This window comes from Globicephala melas, chromosome 4 (assembly GCF_963455315.2).
Source record: "Globicephala melas chromosome 4, mGloMel1.2, whole genome shotgun sequence".
NCBI classification, from domain to species: domain Eukaryota; kingdom Metazoa; phylum Chordata; class Mammalia; order Artiodactyla; family Delphinidae; genus Globicephala; species Globicephala melas.
In genome coordinates, this window is record NC_083317.1 from 1,625,798 (window position 1) to 1,639,388 (window position 13,591).

At 57.7% G+C, this 13,591-nt stretch overlaps 1 protein-coding gene and 1 long non-coding RNA gene across 2 annotated transcripts in view; one reads left to right on the forward strand and one right to left on the reverse strand.

Annotated features, from left to right (window-relative positions):
* Positions 1-5,780: 5,780 nt before the first annotated feature.
* Positions 5,781-13,591, forward strand: part of TSPEAR (thrombospondin type laminin G domain and EAR repeats) — a 60,234-nt gene continuing 52,423 nt past the window's right edge. The window contains exon 1 of the mRNA XM_030835585.2: positions 5,781-6,421. Within this exon, the coding sequence (XP_030691445.1) occupies positions 6,337-6,421 (85 nt within the window). The 5' untranslated portion in view covers positions 5,781-6,336. The remainder of the gene's footprint in view (positions 6,422-13,591) is intronic.
* On the reverse strand, positions 6,959-11,782 carry LOC132597234 (uncharacterized). The gene is made up of 3 exons (XR_009563636.1): positions 10,731-11,782; positions 7,520-7,626; positions 6,959-7,272 (listed from the first exon to the last, which is right to left on the reverse strand). It is a non-coding gene; the product is annotated as an uncharacterized lncRNA (long non-coding RNA).

Below are 13,591 nucleotides of genomic sequence, written 5' to 3' on the forward strand. Positions count from 1 at the left end.
TGTTCTCGATGCTTCTGGGGCTGCAGCAGATTCCTCGTGCGCGCTGGCCTGCACGACAGTCAGCTCGCAGGCTGCTTCGCTGATCGCTCATCAAATAAGTCATCGATATTAACGCATGAAGTATAAAGAGTCAACAACTAAACATAAAAGAAATTGTGAGTTTGTTTGAAACATACATCATTGAAAGAGTCCCAATCTGGGACTTAACTATGGTCTCATTGGATTAATGGTATTTTTCTTAGGTATGATAATCTTATTGTAGAAACATTGGAGTGTGTCCTTATCTTAGGAAACACATGCAGAAATATCTGGGGTGAAGGTCATGTTAACAGTTATGTCCAAATGGTTCAACAGAAAAAAGAGTTTCTATAGGCACATACAGGCATAAGAGAGAAGCAAATATGACGGAGTGTTAACAACTGCTGCATTAAAGCACATTTATCGTCAATTTTCTGTAGACTTGAAAAGTTTTTTAAAATGTTGCAAGAAGAAGAAGCCTCAAACGTTTTCACAAATGAGGCCCAGTTTATCACCAGAAAACAAATTCTTACCATAGTCAAAGGATTCTAGACCATGGGAAAGCCTGGAAAGCCCCCTGGTTAGTTTTATAAAGCTGGGAGAACCTTAGCATCACCCCACGATCAAGATAGTAAGTTCACCCATTGACGACATGTTTTTGAATGCCAGGATACAAGGCTGAGGCCTACAAGGTGTGGCCTGGGCGTCGGGGCTTCAGACGTTATTCAAAGGGTCACCTGAACAAGGGAGCTCCTGCAGGGAGGCTTCCCCGCAGGAGTTAATCAGGCCAGGGAGGTGGAGGGTGCTGGGGAGCCGCCCCACCTGGAACAGCCCAGGGCAGGAAGAGGCACAGCCTGGACGTGGCGTGTGTGTGGACAGGTGAGACTGCAGCTGGGGGGCAGGCAGGGCCGGCCCCCAGGCCACACCCTGGATGTTGTCTTTATTCTGGGAGCCACTGAAGAGAGACCAGCCAGGCCAGGTCTGGAGTCTGCAGAGGTGGCTACTGGCAGGTGCAGAGGCCCAGAGGGCGTGGGAGATGGCTGAGCAGAGGCAGTGCGGGACGGGGGTGGCTGGACCAGGAGTGTGGGGGGCAGGAGGCAGGAGTATTGGGGGGTAAACTCAATGGGACTTCCTGAGGAGGGTGCCAAGGATGAGTCCTGGGTTTCTAGCCTGCACCCAGGACGGGGTCTGCTCTGAGCGGGGAGCGTTGGGACAGTGCCTTTGAGATGCCGGCGGGTGGGGGATGTCAGGCGAGTAGCTGCAGATACGGCCCGATGCTCAGCACAGAGGTACAGGCTGTGTCCCCTGAGTCTGGCGGTAAGACTGAGCCCCAGGGGCCTGTCTGGGAAGAGCGAGGAGAAGAGAAGGATGTGAGTATGAAAGCAAGCATTCCAATTGCAACGCTGGGTGGACTCGGCAGTGTGTTAGAAGGATACACCACGACCCCGTGTGCTTACCCCAGGAATGGAAGGACGGTTCAGCATTAGGAAGAGATCTTGTGATTAATTCCATTGACAAATTCAATAGACAATATGTGAAATCATATCAATCGAGGTGCAAAAGCATTTGAGAAAAGGCAGCAGCCCTTCCTCCTCTAAGGAAAAGAGGAAAAGAGAAAAAATCCTTTAATATGATAGTGCTTCCAAACGCTACTGTGATTCCCACTGAACTCAGGAATGAGAAAAGCTCGTCATTGTCACTGTTTCCAACATTGTGTTTTTGTTTTTGTTTTTGTTTTTTGCGGTACGCGGGCCTCTCACTGTTGTGGCCTCTCCCGTTGCAGAACACAGGCTCTGGACGCGCAGACCCAGCAGCCATGGCTCACGGACCCAGCCACTCCGCGGCATGTGGGATCTTCCCGGACCGGGGCACGAATCCATGTCCCCTGCATCGGCAGGCGGACTCTCAACCACTGCGCCACCAGGGAAGCCCTCCAACATTGTTTTGAAGGCTCTAGTTCATGCCATAAAATAAGAAGACAGGCTGGCACACATATTAAAACAGAAGGGCCAACATTAGTTTTAGTTGTAGACAATGTTTGTCTAGAAAAACGAGAGATTCTAAAATCACTTAGTAAATTTAAAGTTGTTAGATACAAGATAACTGTACAAAAATGAACCAGTTTTCTTTTCTTTTTTTTAATTAATTTTTTTGGCTGTGTCCCACGCAGCTTGTGGGATCTTAGTTCCCCGACCAGGGATCGAACCTGGGCCCTCGGCAGTGAAAGCACAGAGTCCTAACCACTGGACGGCCAGGGAATTCCCCCAATTTTCTTTATACTAGCAATAACCAACGACAAGTGGAAATGGGGGGATTATGTTCATGATGATGATAAAATCATAAATAAATTTATAGGATATTTACAGGAATGACTTTATAGAAAAAGTACAGGATCTCTACAGTCAAAACTATAATTTTTTTGATGAACTTAATTCAAGGTTGGAATAAACAGAGAGATACACATATCCCTGAGTGGGAAGACATCATATCATAAAAATATCCAGTATTCTGAGATTAATCTATAAACTTATTGCCATTCCAATAGGTATTCCTGTAATGCTTTTTGCTCATTTGTTCAAATTTCATTTGAAAGGCAGAGATGAGAACCAATCGTTTTTAAGGTCATATGGGACAATACGTGAGAATTGCTAATACATTCTTGAAAAGTGAAAACTAGTGCTTATATCCTTTATCTGTCTGTATGAACACTTAGTATAAATGCTGTTGTCAAAATAATATGCTGGGAAAGAAAAGAGACAGAGGTTAGTAGAACAGAGATTAGTGGAATGGATCCAAGTACACGTAGGAGCGGAATCCACCATAAATGTGACATTTCAAGGTGGTGGGAAAGGAGAGGTATTTAATAAGTTGCGCGTGCGTAGCAGCTTTCTGGAAATAGAGTTCAACTCACTGCATTCCAAATATGCAAGACCACACTCCAGAAGGATAGAGAGTTACACAAACACAACCGCAGAAAATTCGAAAGTCCTTCAAGACCCAGAAGTCTTAAGGAAACTGTTGCTGATTAAATAAAAAATTTAAGTACCTGGCAAAAGACAAAAGCATCAAAAAGTATCAAAAAAAAGCATTTAAACCAAAGCATCATAAAAGAAGTGACAGGGAGAAAATATCTGCAGTAACCCCTTAGCAGACAAAGGGTTACTAGCCCTAGTTATCTACAGAAGCTTCTTGTGATAAGAAAAGCAAGCTCTATTCTCTTACTCAATAACCTAGTGAGACCTCCCTTATTAGATCACTTTCAAAATGGAATTCTAGCCTGCATTTCCTGCAGACAGTGGGTGTCACGTGCTCCTCGCCAGGTGAGTCAGCGATTGATGGGAGCACGGCTGGGTGCCAGGTGGGAGCCCAGCCCTGGGAGGGGGCCTGGCCCAGGAGCAGTTAGCCTGGGGTCGGCTGTCCTCACTGTCCAAGCTTGCTGGGTCCTCCCAAGTCCATCGAGACTCACTCACGGTCACATGCCAAGTGTTCTCTTCTGTTCCCCAGAGACATTTCCAAACATCCTTAGAACAATGGTCATTAAATACCAAATTATGGCAGATTTCAGAGGAGTGTTTGTGCCTTTAAATGACTAAAAACCACTGAGGTTCCACAGTCTGCAGAAGTGACAGGTTAGTTTAATAGAAAGACCAGGGGATTAGGTGATATGTTTTTCTAACCTAAAGTTACCATTTCAAATTTCTCCCTTACCTGTCCCTTCTCCCCGTTTCCCTGGAGGAAGCAGCGCCCCTGGCTGGCATACAAGCCTCTCTTCTGGGCTGAACAGCTCCAGAGAAGTGGACACACGGTGGAGAGGGGCAGTCAGCACCAGTTAGGCAGCATGTGTTCGGGGACCTTCTCGGGAGGTTTCCTATGCTTTCATTCGGAGGCAGTTAGCCGGCCCAGGATGCGCTGGCATTCCGGCTTGCTCTTCCTGGGACTTCCCAAGAGGGAAATCCCATCTATGAAAAGTTCGCGCAGCTTCTGAACAGCCACACAGATAGGGGCAGGGTCGTGCTCTGTTCTTCTCACACGCATTTGTCTTAGTGGGTTCTGGGGACGCATCTCTGTGACTTTCGTGCCTGTGATGTGGGGAAAAGCGATTTCCACGGCAGATGAGCCTGGGGAAAACTGGGATAGAAAGCTGTAAGCAGCTTTCTTTGTTGCCAAAGGCTCAGAGGCTTCCACTCCTGGGCGCTTGTGTGTCCCCGGGGAGGGACGTGGAATCCCTCTACCCTGGCTGAGTCCCTCAGAGCCGTGTGACTGGGACGCGTTTGCAGAAATGCTGCTTCATGTAAACTAAACCCAGCACGTAGCTCACAGGACGTCCCTGCCGTGCAGGGCTTAAGAGGCACGTTCTACAGATGGGGAAACAATTCAGAGCATTCATGTGACTTGTCCAAGGTCACACGGGAACCAGTCTAGAGAAGGGGATTCTGAGCTTTCTCTGCGTTCAGGCACATATTTCTGTAGCTTTAAAAACGAATAAATTTTCACTAAAGACCCTTGTTGACCGTCAGGAGTCTGACTAGTATTACTGGGTCAAATGTAATAGAAGGAAAACCTTTTTGGAAGGGTTCCAGGTAACATAATTTTGATTTTTCAAATCTGGTTGTTAAAAAACAATACATGATTTTATTTTTATCAACCAGTTAAAGGTCAGCAAGAGACTTGGGGGTCAGAGGTTATCGGTCATGTGGCGAGGTCAGCAGGAGTCACAGGGACGCTGCCTGGGTTGGTGGCCCTGCCCGAGGGGCCACCTGCCCATCCTGTGGGAAGTCACCTGTCCTTCTGACCTGCCCTGCCCCACCCAGGGCCACCGTGACCCCGAAGTTCTCATCAATTGCGAGAGAAGAGCTCAATTTGTTCAATTTAAATTCCTGTCCCTTCTCCAAAGACCAGGCCTTCCCTCTCTGGGGGGACTACGTCCTTCCTCTCATCAAACGGTGCCCGTATCTGTACCGTGTGTGAGCATCTCACAGCTCCTGGGGTCCCGCGGGGTCAGAGTCTCCTTCCCTACCCTGTGGGTCTGGCCGGACCCGGGTGGGCAGGGGCCCTGGGGCAGGGGTGAGGGAGGCCCCCCCAGGGATCCCTGGCGCTCTGAGGGGGCAGGTGTAAGTGGGGGGGGTCACAGAGTTTCTTCATGTGACCCCAGAAAAAGAGATCCTCTGACTAGGATGTAAAACACCTGCGTGTGGACAGACAGACGGAGAGACAGACAGAAAGACTCTCTGGAGTCACAGCGGCTGTTTCACAGGAAGAGCCTTTCACATATGCTTTCTGTGCCTACAGCCCCCTTCTCTCTGTCTCCTGTCTCTGTCTCTCCCTCCCTCTCCCTCCCCCTCCCCCCAAGCCCTAACCCCAGGGTCTGTGTCCTCCACAAGCCCCTTCTGTGTCAGAGCGGCCTCTGCCCACACCTTGGAGCTGGGGCTTCCCGGGGACAGCTTGGGGTTCATAACGCTGCCTCTGAAACGAGGAAAGGGTGCCCTTTGGGGGCCTGTGAGTTCTCTCTCTGTCCCCTCTCCCTGGTCTGTCCTTGCACACTCAGCGGAGGGGTTTTAAAAAAGAATAATCACACTTAGTAACTGCCCGGCCTGGAGCAGCGTTGCACGTGGACCGCGGTTTGGGGAGGCCAGAGCCCAGTGGCCGGTTGCCAAGGAAACGAACCACCCGCCTCGCGGCCACGCCTCTCCCCGGACGCTCCTGTCTCCTCATTAGCTGTTGCCCTGAAGGACTGACTTCCCTCCCGAGGGAAATTCCTGAAACCCAATGGCTGACAAACCCACACGCCCTGGGGAGGGCTGGGCACCAGATAAAAGCCCTGGGCGGCCGCGTGGGGACCGCGGCCAGCTCAGGACCGCCCACCGGCTCTGCTCCCTCCTCCCGGCGGGTGGCCGGAGCTCCCGTGCTTTGCCCGCGGTGGGCGCGGGGTCTGCACCCAGGGAACACCAGCGGGAGTTTTCTGGTTTGCTCTCAGCTCTCCCGATGATCTATTTCTGTCTTTCCTTTGGGAAAAATGCGCTTTGCCAATGACTAATCTCGGCCCCGCCGAGATGTTATCAGCTGTCACCTGCAGGGCAGGACCACAGCCCAGGTGTAAATGAGATAGAGTGAGGCTGCAGCCCGACCTGCCAGCACCACCTGAGTCCCGTCCCCACCGGGCGCCGCTGTCCCTGCGCAGGCCCCGGGGATGTGGCCACTGCAGTGACCGCCGGGGCGAGGCCGCCCTGGAAGGGCCGAGCCAGGCGTGCGAGGAGCGGGTGCCTCCCGGTGCGGGCGTGTGTGGAGCCCCTGGATGGAGCTTGGGAGCCAGGGCCCCTCATGTCTGTCCTGCTGACTCTGTGCGTCGTGCTCCTGGCCCTGGCGACCCCGGGCCGAGGCGCTGGGCGATGGGAGCCCTGCACGGGTAAGTGGGGGACACGGGGCGGAGCACGCGCGGGGGGCCGGGAGGGGCGCCGGGCGTGCGGTGCCACTTTCTCAGGCCGAGTCCAGGTCACGGTGCTGAGTGGCCACGGGAGCAGCGGCAGCTGGACCAGGAGGAGGGACAGAAGGTTAAAGGGGGCAGCAGGGCGCTCACGAGAGGAATGCCAACAGGGTGGGGACTCCTTGCAAAGGGTTACCCTCCCCCATCCCAGGCCCTTCACAGTACTTACCTGCTGGGCCTCTAGGAAGGCCTTACACCTGCCGGAGGAATGAGGCCCAGCGGCTGGCGGGTCACTCGCCCGCCGTGGACAGAGAAGCCAGGGCTGCACTTGGCACAGTGCAGACCCGCCGCTGGGGCCGGGCAGTCGTGTCCTGCGAGAAGAGGGGCACGTGGGGCCGGCCCCAGGCACGCAGACCCCCTCCAGCGGAGAGCGGAGTCGGAGGGGAGATCCCATCCCCTTCTCCTTAGAAAGGCCGAGTTGACCCGCCAGTGACCACGACATCATGTCTCTCTGCAGCTTCTACCAAGAGACTTTATTTATCCGACCTAACGCTGACAAACAGAGTAAAGGGGAAATGAGACCCGGAAGCTAGAAGCTGAGCTCCGGGATGGGAGTGAGCGATGCGCGTGTGGGCCTCGCCGAGGGTGGTGGCGCTGGGACGGCTTTGTGCGTGGCCCCCGCTTTTGCACTTTTTTACTTGCAAATCTCTCATTCTGGGCTCCGGGAATCCTCCCGGGTCCCCGCGTGTTATGGCTCTTTGCTCTGACGGCACTTGGTTCCCAACGATGTGATCAGGAGGTGGACCATGGTGACCCAGGTTTGGAACGCTGACCTGTGTTCACACCGGAAGGGGGGCTCCCTAAAAATCCCCAGCCCCCCAGGGAACAGCCAGGCCGTGCGGGTGGAGGGGAGCAGCCCCCGGGTGTGTGCTGGGAAGGAACACCAGGGCCCCAAGGCCCCTGCACCTGCTGCGGTCACAGCCTTGGGATGCGTGATGTGCGAGCCACACAGAAGCCAAGGCCACCGGTAGCCCTGAAACACCGCTGCCCCCCACCCGGCTTTGAGCGTGGAGGACACACCTGCACACGGGGTCTGGGGCGCAGCACCCGACCTGCGTCGTCCTGAGCACTCGGTGTCTCCCAGGTGGGGTGAGTCACAGACGTGTATCTTCATGTTCCCTTCAGCACTGGGAAGAGAATCAACTTGCATAGTAATAATAAAGGTTATTTATAAAGCCCGCCCCCTCTTCCCTGAAGGTATGTTGCAAATAGTTAAAAGATGACCCGGTTATCAATACCGACAACCAGGGGGAAAAGATAAAAGCCAAGTAAATAATATTGAACTAAATGTGGAAGCTCCCAGGACCCTCGATAACGGCTAGTCAGGACTCAAAGAGTTAGAGGTCACTTGGATCGCATTTGGTTTTGAAAAGCACAGGAGGTTACACCGCAGGGTTTGTGCGGGTTTGGATTTCACTCTCCCTTAGCCCTGCTCCTGGGTCTGTGGTGCTGTGTGTGAAGTGTCTGGACCTTGGCTGTGACGACCTTGGGTTTTGAAGTCCTGTCCCCCTTCCCCAAGCCCGTCCAGCAGCCCCTACAGGAGGTCGTGTGGACAGTTTTGCCGCTGAGGAAGTTGAGGTTACATCTCTGCCCCGGGTCTGGTGCAGACCCTCTGATAAGGGCTGGGGCCTGGGGCTGGCCCTTCTGCACAGGGGCATCTGAGGACGGGTCAAGTCTCAGACAGCCTCAGCTGACCCTGGCAGGCTGTCAGCACGAAGAGGCTGCGGGGGGCAGGTGGGAGGCGCAGGCTGGGAAACCAGCCGCAGCTGCTGGGCCAGCCTCAGGGCGGGAGGGTGAGGAGGTCTGCAGCAGAGAGGCCGGGGCTCCGGGCGCGCAGCAGGTGTGTGGGGCGGGTTCCCCTGGGGTGACTGTGGCAGGCAGGATCCTGGGGCCTCGCTGACCCCAGAGCCAGCCTGGGTCTTCTGATACTCGGACCCCTCCGCGGCTCCCGCAAGCCGGGCCGGCTGCCCCGGGACAGAGGCTGAGCCAGGAGTGGAAGACCTTCAGCTCCCACACAAAGTCCACGACTCTGGGGGGTGTGATGTGCGTGGTGCCAGGAAAGTGGCTGGGGGTGTCCTGCCAGGGGACAGCTTGGTGGCCTGAATTCTAGACCTGGGCTCTTGGTCAGGGAGTGACCAGCCGCTGTGGCCAGAGAGCCTGCCGTCCACCCCCGACCCAGCCTGGCCCGACCCAGCATTTTCTCCACGTGGGCAGGAGGCCAAGGCGGAGGGGTTCTGTGGAAGCCGTAGCGGGGGCAGCTGGACCCCAAGGCTGGGTCACTGGCGGGGTGGAGGGGGTGGGCGCTTGGAGCGGGGTGACCTGCCGTGGGGTGTCAGAACAGTGTCCTCTGTCACCCCGGGAAAGTCAGAGGCAGCTCCGCAGTCGGGGCTCAAGGCCGTGCTGAGGCGTGGGAACCTGGCGAACGTAGCACCCTCAGCACCCCCTTCCTTCCTTCACCTGCTTGACGCCCCTGCAGGGAAGGCGCTGCGCCCGCACGGTCACACTGCAGCCTGGCCCGTGCGTGGGCAAGGATCTTGGCAGGTGTGGGGGACCCCGGGGCGGTCAGGTGGTCACACCTGGGGTCTGGGGTGGAGTGCATCCCTGGAGCTAGAGGAAGTGCCCAGGAAACGAGGGGCACAGATCTGCATTACACAAGCTAGTTGGGGTGTGAAGGCTGCAGGCAGGTGGCCACTGAGGGGCATGGGGCTGCCGGGGGAGGAAGCCCTTCTCCTCCCTTGCTGGCGCCTCCCAGGAAGTCTCCAACCCTGTCCTTTGGACTCTGTTAATGGAAACGCTGCAGGAAGGGCAGTGCTGCCCAGGGAGTTGGGGAATCCTGGCCACCTGGAGAGGCCTGCATGCCGGTTGCTGGGAGTCCTGTGTGGGCATGACGCCCCCTTCTGGGCTCCAGCAGCCGCCAGCAGGGCCGTGAGCAAAGCCGATGAGCAGTTTGCAGTTAGGGAGCTGCTGCTGGATCCCCAGTCAGCTGTCCTCTGTCCACGTGTGGCTTCCCACCCCGCCCTCGGTGCTGGGGGCCCCCGAGGCTGCGTCCCAGCTGCCCCAGCCCCAGGCCGGCGCCCTGTTCAACACCAGCTTCATCTGCGCTCCACACCCCAGGTGGCCCCTGGAGCCACTCTGCGTGGGCCACAGGAAGGAGAGGCCGCCAAGGGGCGGGTCATGTGGGGACCAAGGCTGAAAGGCCCACCTGGGCTGCTTGACAGTTTTGCAGGGCTGGAGTGTGGCTGGCAACTGGAGACACACTGTCAGCCTGACGCCCATTTCCTTTTAAAGAATTCTCAACCGTTAAACCAGGGCGTTGTTTGCACAGAAATTAGGAAACCAAGAATATTCTTTTTTTTGTTTGTTTTTTTTGCGGTACGCGGGCCTCTCACTGCTGCAGCCTCTCCCGTTGCGGAGCACAGGCTCCGGACGCGCAGGCTCAGCGGCCATGGCTCACGGGCCCAGCCGCTCCGCGGCATGTGGGATCCTCCTGGACCGGGGCACGAACCCGCGTCCCCTGCATCGGCAGGCGGACTCTCAACCACTGCGCCACCAGGGAAGCCCAAGAATATTCATTTTTATAATGCAACCTCATACACTATATGCTGGTTCTTTGGTTTTGATTTTTAAGAGTAAATCATAGATTTCCAGGAGGTCTTTTTCCAGGATAAGGTCTAGGAAGCCACCAACGCACGCTTCTCGGGGTCTGGGCTGTGTTTGCAGCCGGACTCCCCCATCTCTCCCTCCCCCACCCCCGGCAATCCTCCTCCCCCCCACCCCGGGTGGATTCTGAGCTCTGGGCTTACAGGGACCTCTACGTCTGTGTGGGGTGGGGATGGGAGGGCACCCACTTGTCTCCCCATCTTGAGAGTCTGGGGAGCGACGGGGACGTGGCCCCTGGCTGTCACCCTCGGCGTCCCAACCACACATCTCTGCCTTTAGGAGGGTCCGGGCCGGGGGCTGGGGGCTCCCCGAGCCTCTCGCAGACCCCTCCTCACCCAGCAGCCATGCTCACGCTAACACCCCCACGTGACCCCACCCCCAGCCCCGAGCAGAAAGCCTGAAAGCCGGTTCCTTCCCGCGGGTGTCGGTCCTCGGAGGGGCTGGGGCTCGGGGTGGGGAGCTCACTTTTCATCCCACCCCCAGGTCGGGGCATGGTGCTTTGGGGACTTTGTGGGGGTCTCCGGCGAATCCACTCTAGTGAGCATGTCTGGCACTGCCAGGGGGTACTTACCCGCCGCTGGGAGGTGCGAGAGGAAAAGGAGGATGCCCACCCCGCCTCCACGGTGACCCCACGGTCGGTTTGCAGCCCGGAGAGCGCTCCCTCCGCCCCCGGTAGGGCCTCAGGTGACGGAAGGGGGAAGGGAGGTGACCCCGAAGGCGGGAGCTGCCCACCTCTGGGCGGGGCGGTGTTGGGGCCACAGCACGGGCCTCGCTGTCGCCCCTGCCCGGCGGGACCTAGGGGAGCGCGTGGACCGGGTGTGGGTGTCTTCCTACGACGAGGGGAAGGCGGGGTGTGTGCGCGCGCGCGCGTGGATATGTGAGTGTGCACGGGTGCGTGAACACGTGTATTAGTGTGAGTGCGTGTGCGCGCCCGCTCGCCGCTGGGAAGAAGCCGGAGGACATCTACCCAGGTGGTGAAATTCGGTTGTCTTTCTGGCCCCGCGCTTTTCCGCGGTTGCTGCAGCGGGTAACCGAGGGAGACGGGAAATTCTTCCAGGCCGCGGGCGCGGCGGCTCGGCAGCTCCACGTGGCGCAGGCGGGCGGTACGGTGGCTCCGGGCTGGGGCTCTCGGGGTCAGCGGTGGCCGGGCTTGGGTGCCGCCGCATGGGGACGGAGCTCAGGTGGGCGCTCCGGGGCCCCCTGCGCTGGTGAACGGCCCTCCCCGGGATGCCTCGCTCCGCGTGTCGCGCGTCGGTGGGGGTGTCGAGCGCTGAGCTTGGGGCGCCCCAGGGAAGGGTCACCCGTCGTTGGCGACTGGCCGCCGCCGCCGTCCGCGTGCGCTCTGTCCCCGACGCAGCTGGCTCCATCCAGGGTCGGGGGCTGCAATTCAGTGGCCGTGCACTTGGGCAGGACGCGCTGCACCTTCGTCTCCATAACTAACCCCGACGCAGCAGCTCCCAGTGAGGGGCGTGCCTGCTTTTGGCCACACCCGGGACTGTCACCAGCTGCGCCACCGGCATCCTCCGGCCCCGCAGAAATAAGCACAAACGTTCTGTCCCCATCCGCCGAGGCCCGCCGCTCCCCGTGCTAATGCCTTCATAAAAGAGCCCGCGCCCCACTACAACGTTCTGTCCCCATCCGCCGAGGCCCGCCGCTCCCCGTGTTAATGCCTTAATAAAAGGGCCCGCGCCCCACTACAACGTTCTGTCCCCATCCGCCGAGGCCCGCCGCTCCCCGTGTTAATGCCTTAATAAAAGGGCCCGCGCCTCACTACAACGTTCTGTCCCCATCCGCCGAGGCCCGCCGCCCCCCGTGTTAATGCCTTAATAAAAGAGCCCACGCCCCACTACAACGTTCTGTCCCCATCCGCCGAGGCCCGCCGCTCCCGTGTTAATGCCTTAATAAAAGAGCCCACGCCCCACTACATCATTACAATTGTTTATTTCATTTTATTTTTTTGTAATTGGTAATGATAATGGGCTCCCCCTGAAATCCGGAGTATCATATTTTATGCAGTTAAATTCGTGCTTCTGAGAAGGGGCCTGTGGGTTTCACTAGCTGGCAGAGGAGCCAAGGCGTACAGGAAGCTGGGGCACCACAGTTCACTGGTCTCTGGGATGGGGGTGCTGGTGGGGTTGGCATAGAAGAGGCCCTGGTGGGCAGAGCCCCAGTGAATCTTCTGGCCCCTGTAATAGCTGGGGGAATTGATTTCTCACACCTTCTCCTCCATACGAGGGTCCCAGGAGGCAGGGGCAGGGTCCCCTAGAGAGTGGTGGGGAGGGGCGGGGCCCCAGGGGAGGCTGGGTTCAGGACTCCCACCTCCCTCTGCAGCCCCAGAATGTAGGAGGAGGGCCGTAGGGCGCTAGTCTGTCTGTACCCATTTCCACCACCCAGTTCTAGTTGCAGGAGGCCCCTACTTCCACCGACAGATTCCCTGAGGACCCCCGTTTGGGGGATAGTGGCACTGGAGAAGCCAGTCAGGGAGTCTGGACCCGGTTCTCCAGGGGAGCCCACCGGAGGGTCAGGTGATCTCTCAGACCTGCGCTAAGGGGGCATTCACTGCTGACCCCCCTCCTTCTGGGGAAAGTCTTGCTGGATTTCATGTCCTCCTGGGAGGGAGGGAGGGGTCACGTCAATAGCAGGGTAGGGTTAAGAGCTAGAGGTGGCACTGGGGGGAGGGTGGAGGTGGGGGGAAGGCTGGTTAGGAATGAGGGCTGGCCATGGGAAGCTTGGGGCTCCAGGAAACATGGGGGCCCCATCCAGACCGGCCCCAAGGGTCACCCTCAGGCCCCAGAGTGTGGGCCCTGGAAGTCACCTACCTGCTGGCCTCTTCCCCACCCAGCCGGGAGCCGGGGCTGGGGAGGGGGCATCGTCACTCGTCTATGTGGCACAGACAAAGCAGGTTGGGACGTTTGAAGATTGAATAAAGCTCACAGTTCGAGGAGGGCTGGAGGGACAGGCGCAGCTGGTGGTCAGCAGGAATGCTCCACTCCGGCTGCGTCCCAGGAGGCCAGGAGCCAGTGGGGCCCCGCCTTCCGCGCGTCCTCAGGCTGACCAGGGAGAGCCAGGCCGGGGGCAAGGGTCCCTCTCGCCAAGGGGCCGCTGGCCAGGCGGCATTGGCCACCACAATCTCAGACACACAGCACAGCCACCCAGAGCTGCCCGGAGGTACAGACGCAGGAGTCGAGGGCCTTGGGGCCGACGGGGTGGGCCTCCAAGCTCAGCACCCTTGGAGATGCTCCCAGGGCATGGCTTGGCTCCAAGGCTGCTGAGGCCGGAGTTATTTACGTCAGCCCCAGGCCGGAAGCAATGAAACATGCAGCCAGCTGGGGAGGACGGAGAGTTTGTCCACTCAGCTCAAGACCCCTTGAGGGGAGCGGAGGCCACACAGCAGCAGGAGGGGCAGAGACGGAGCAGAGCAAGACCCCCAAA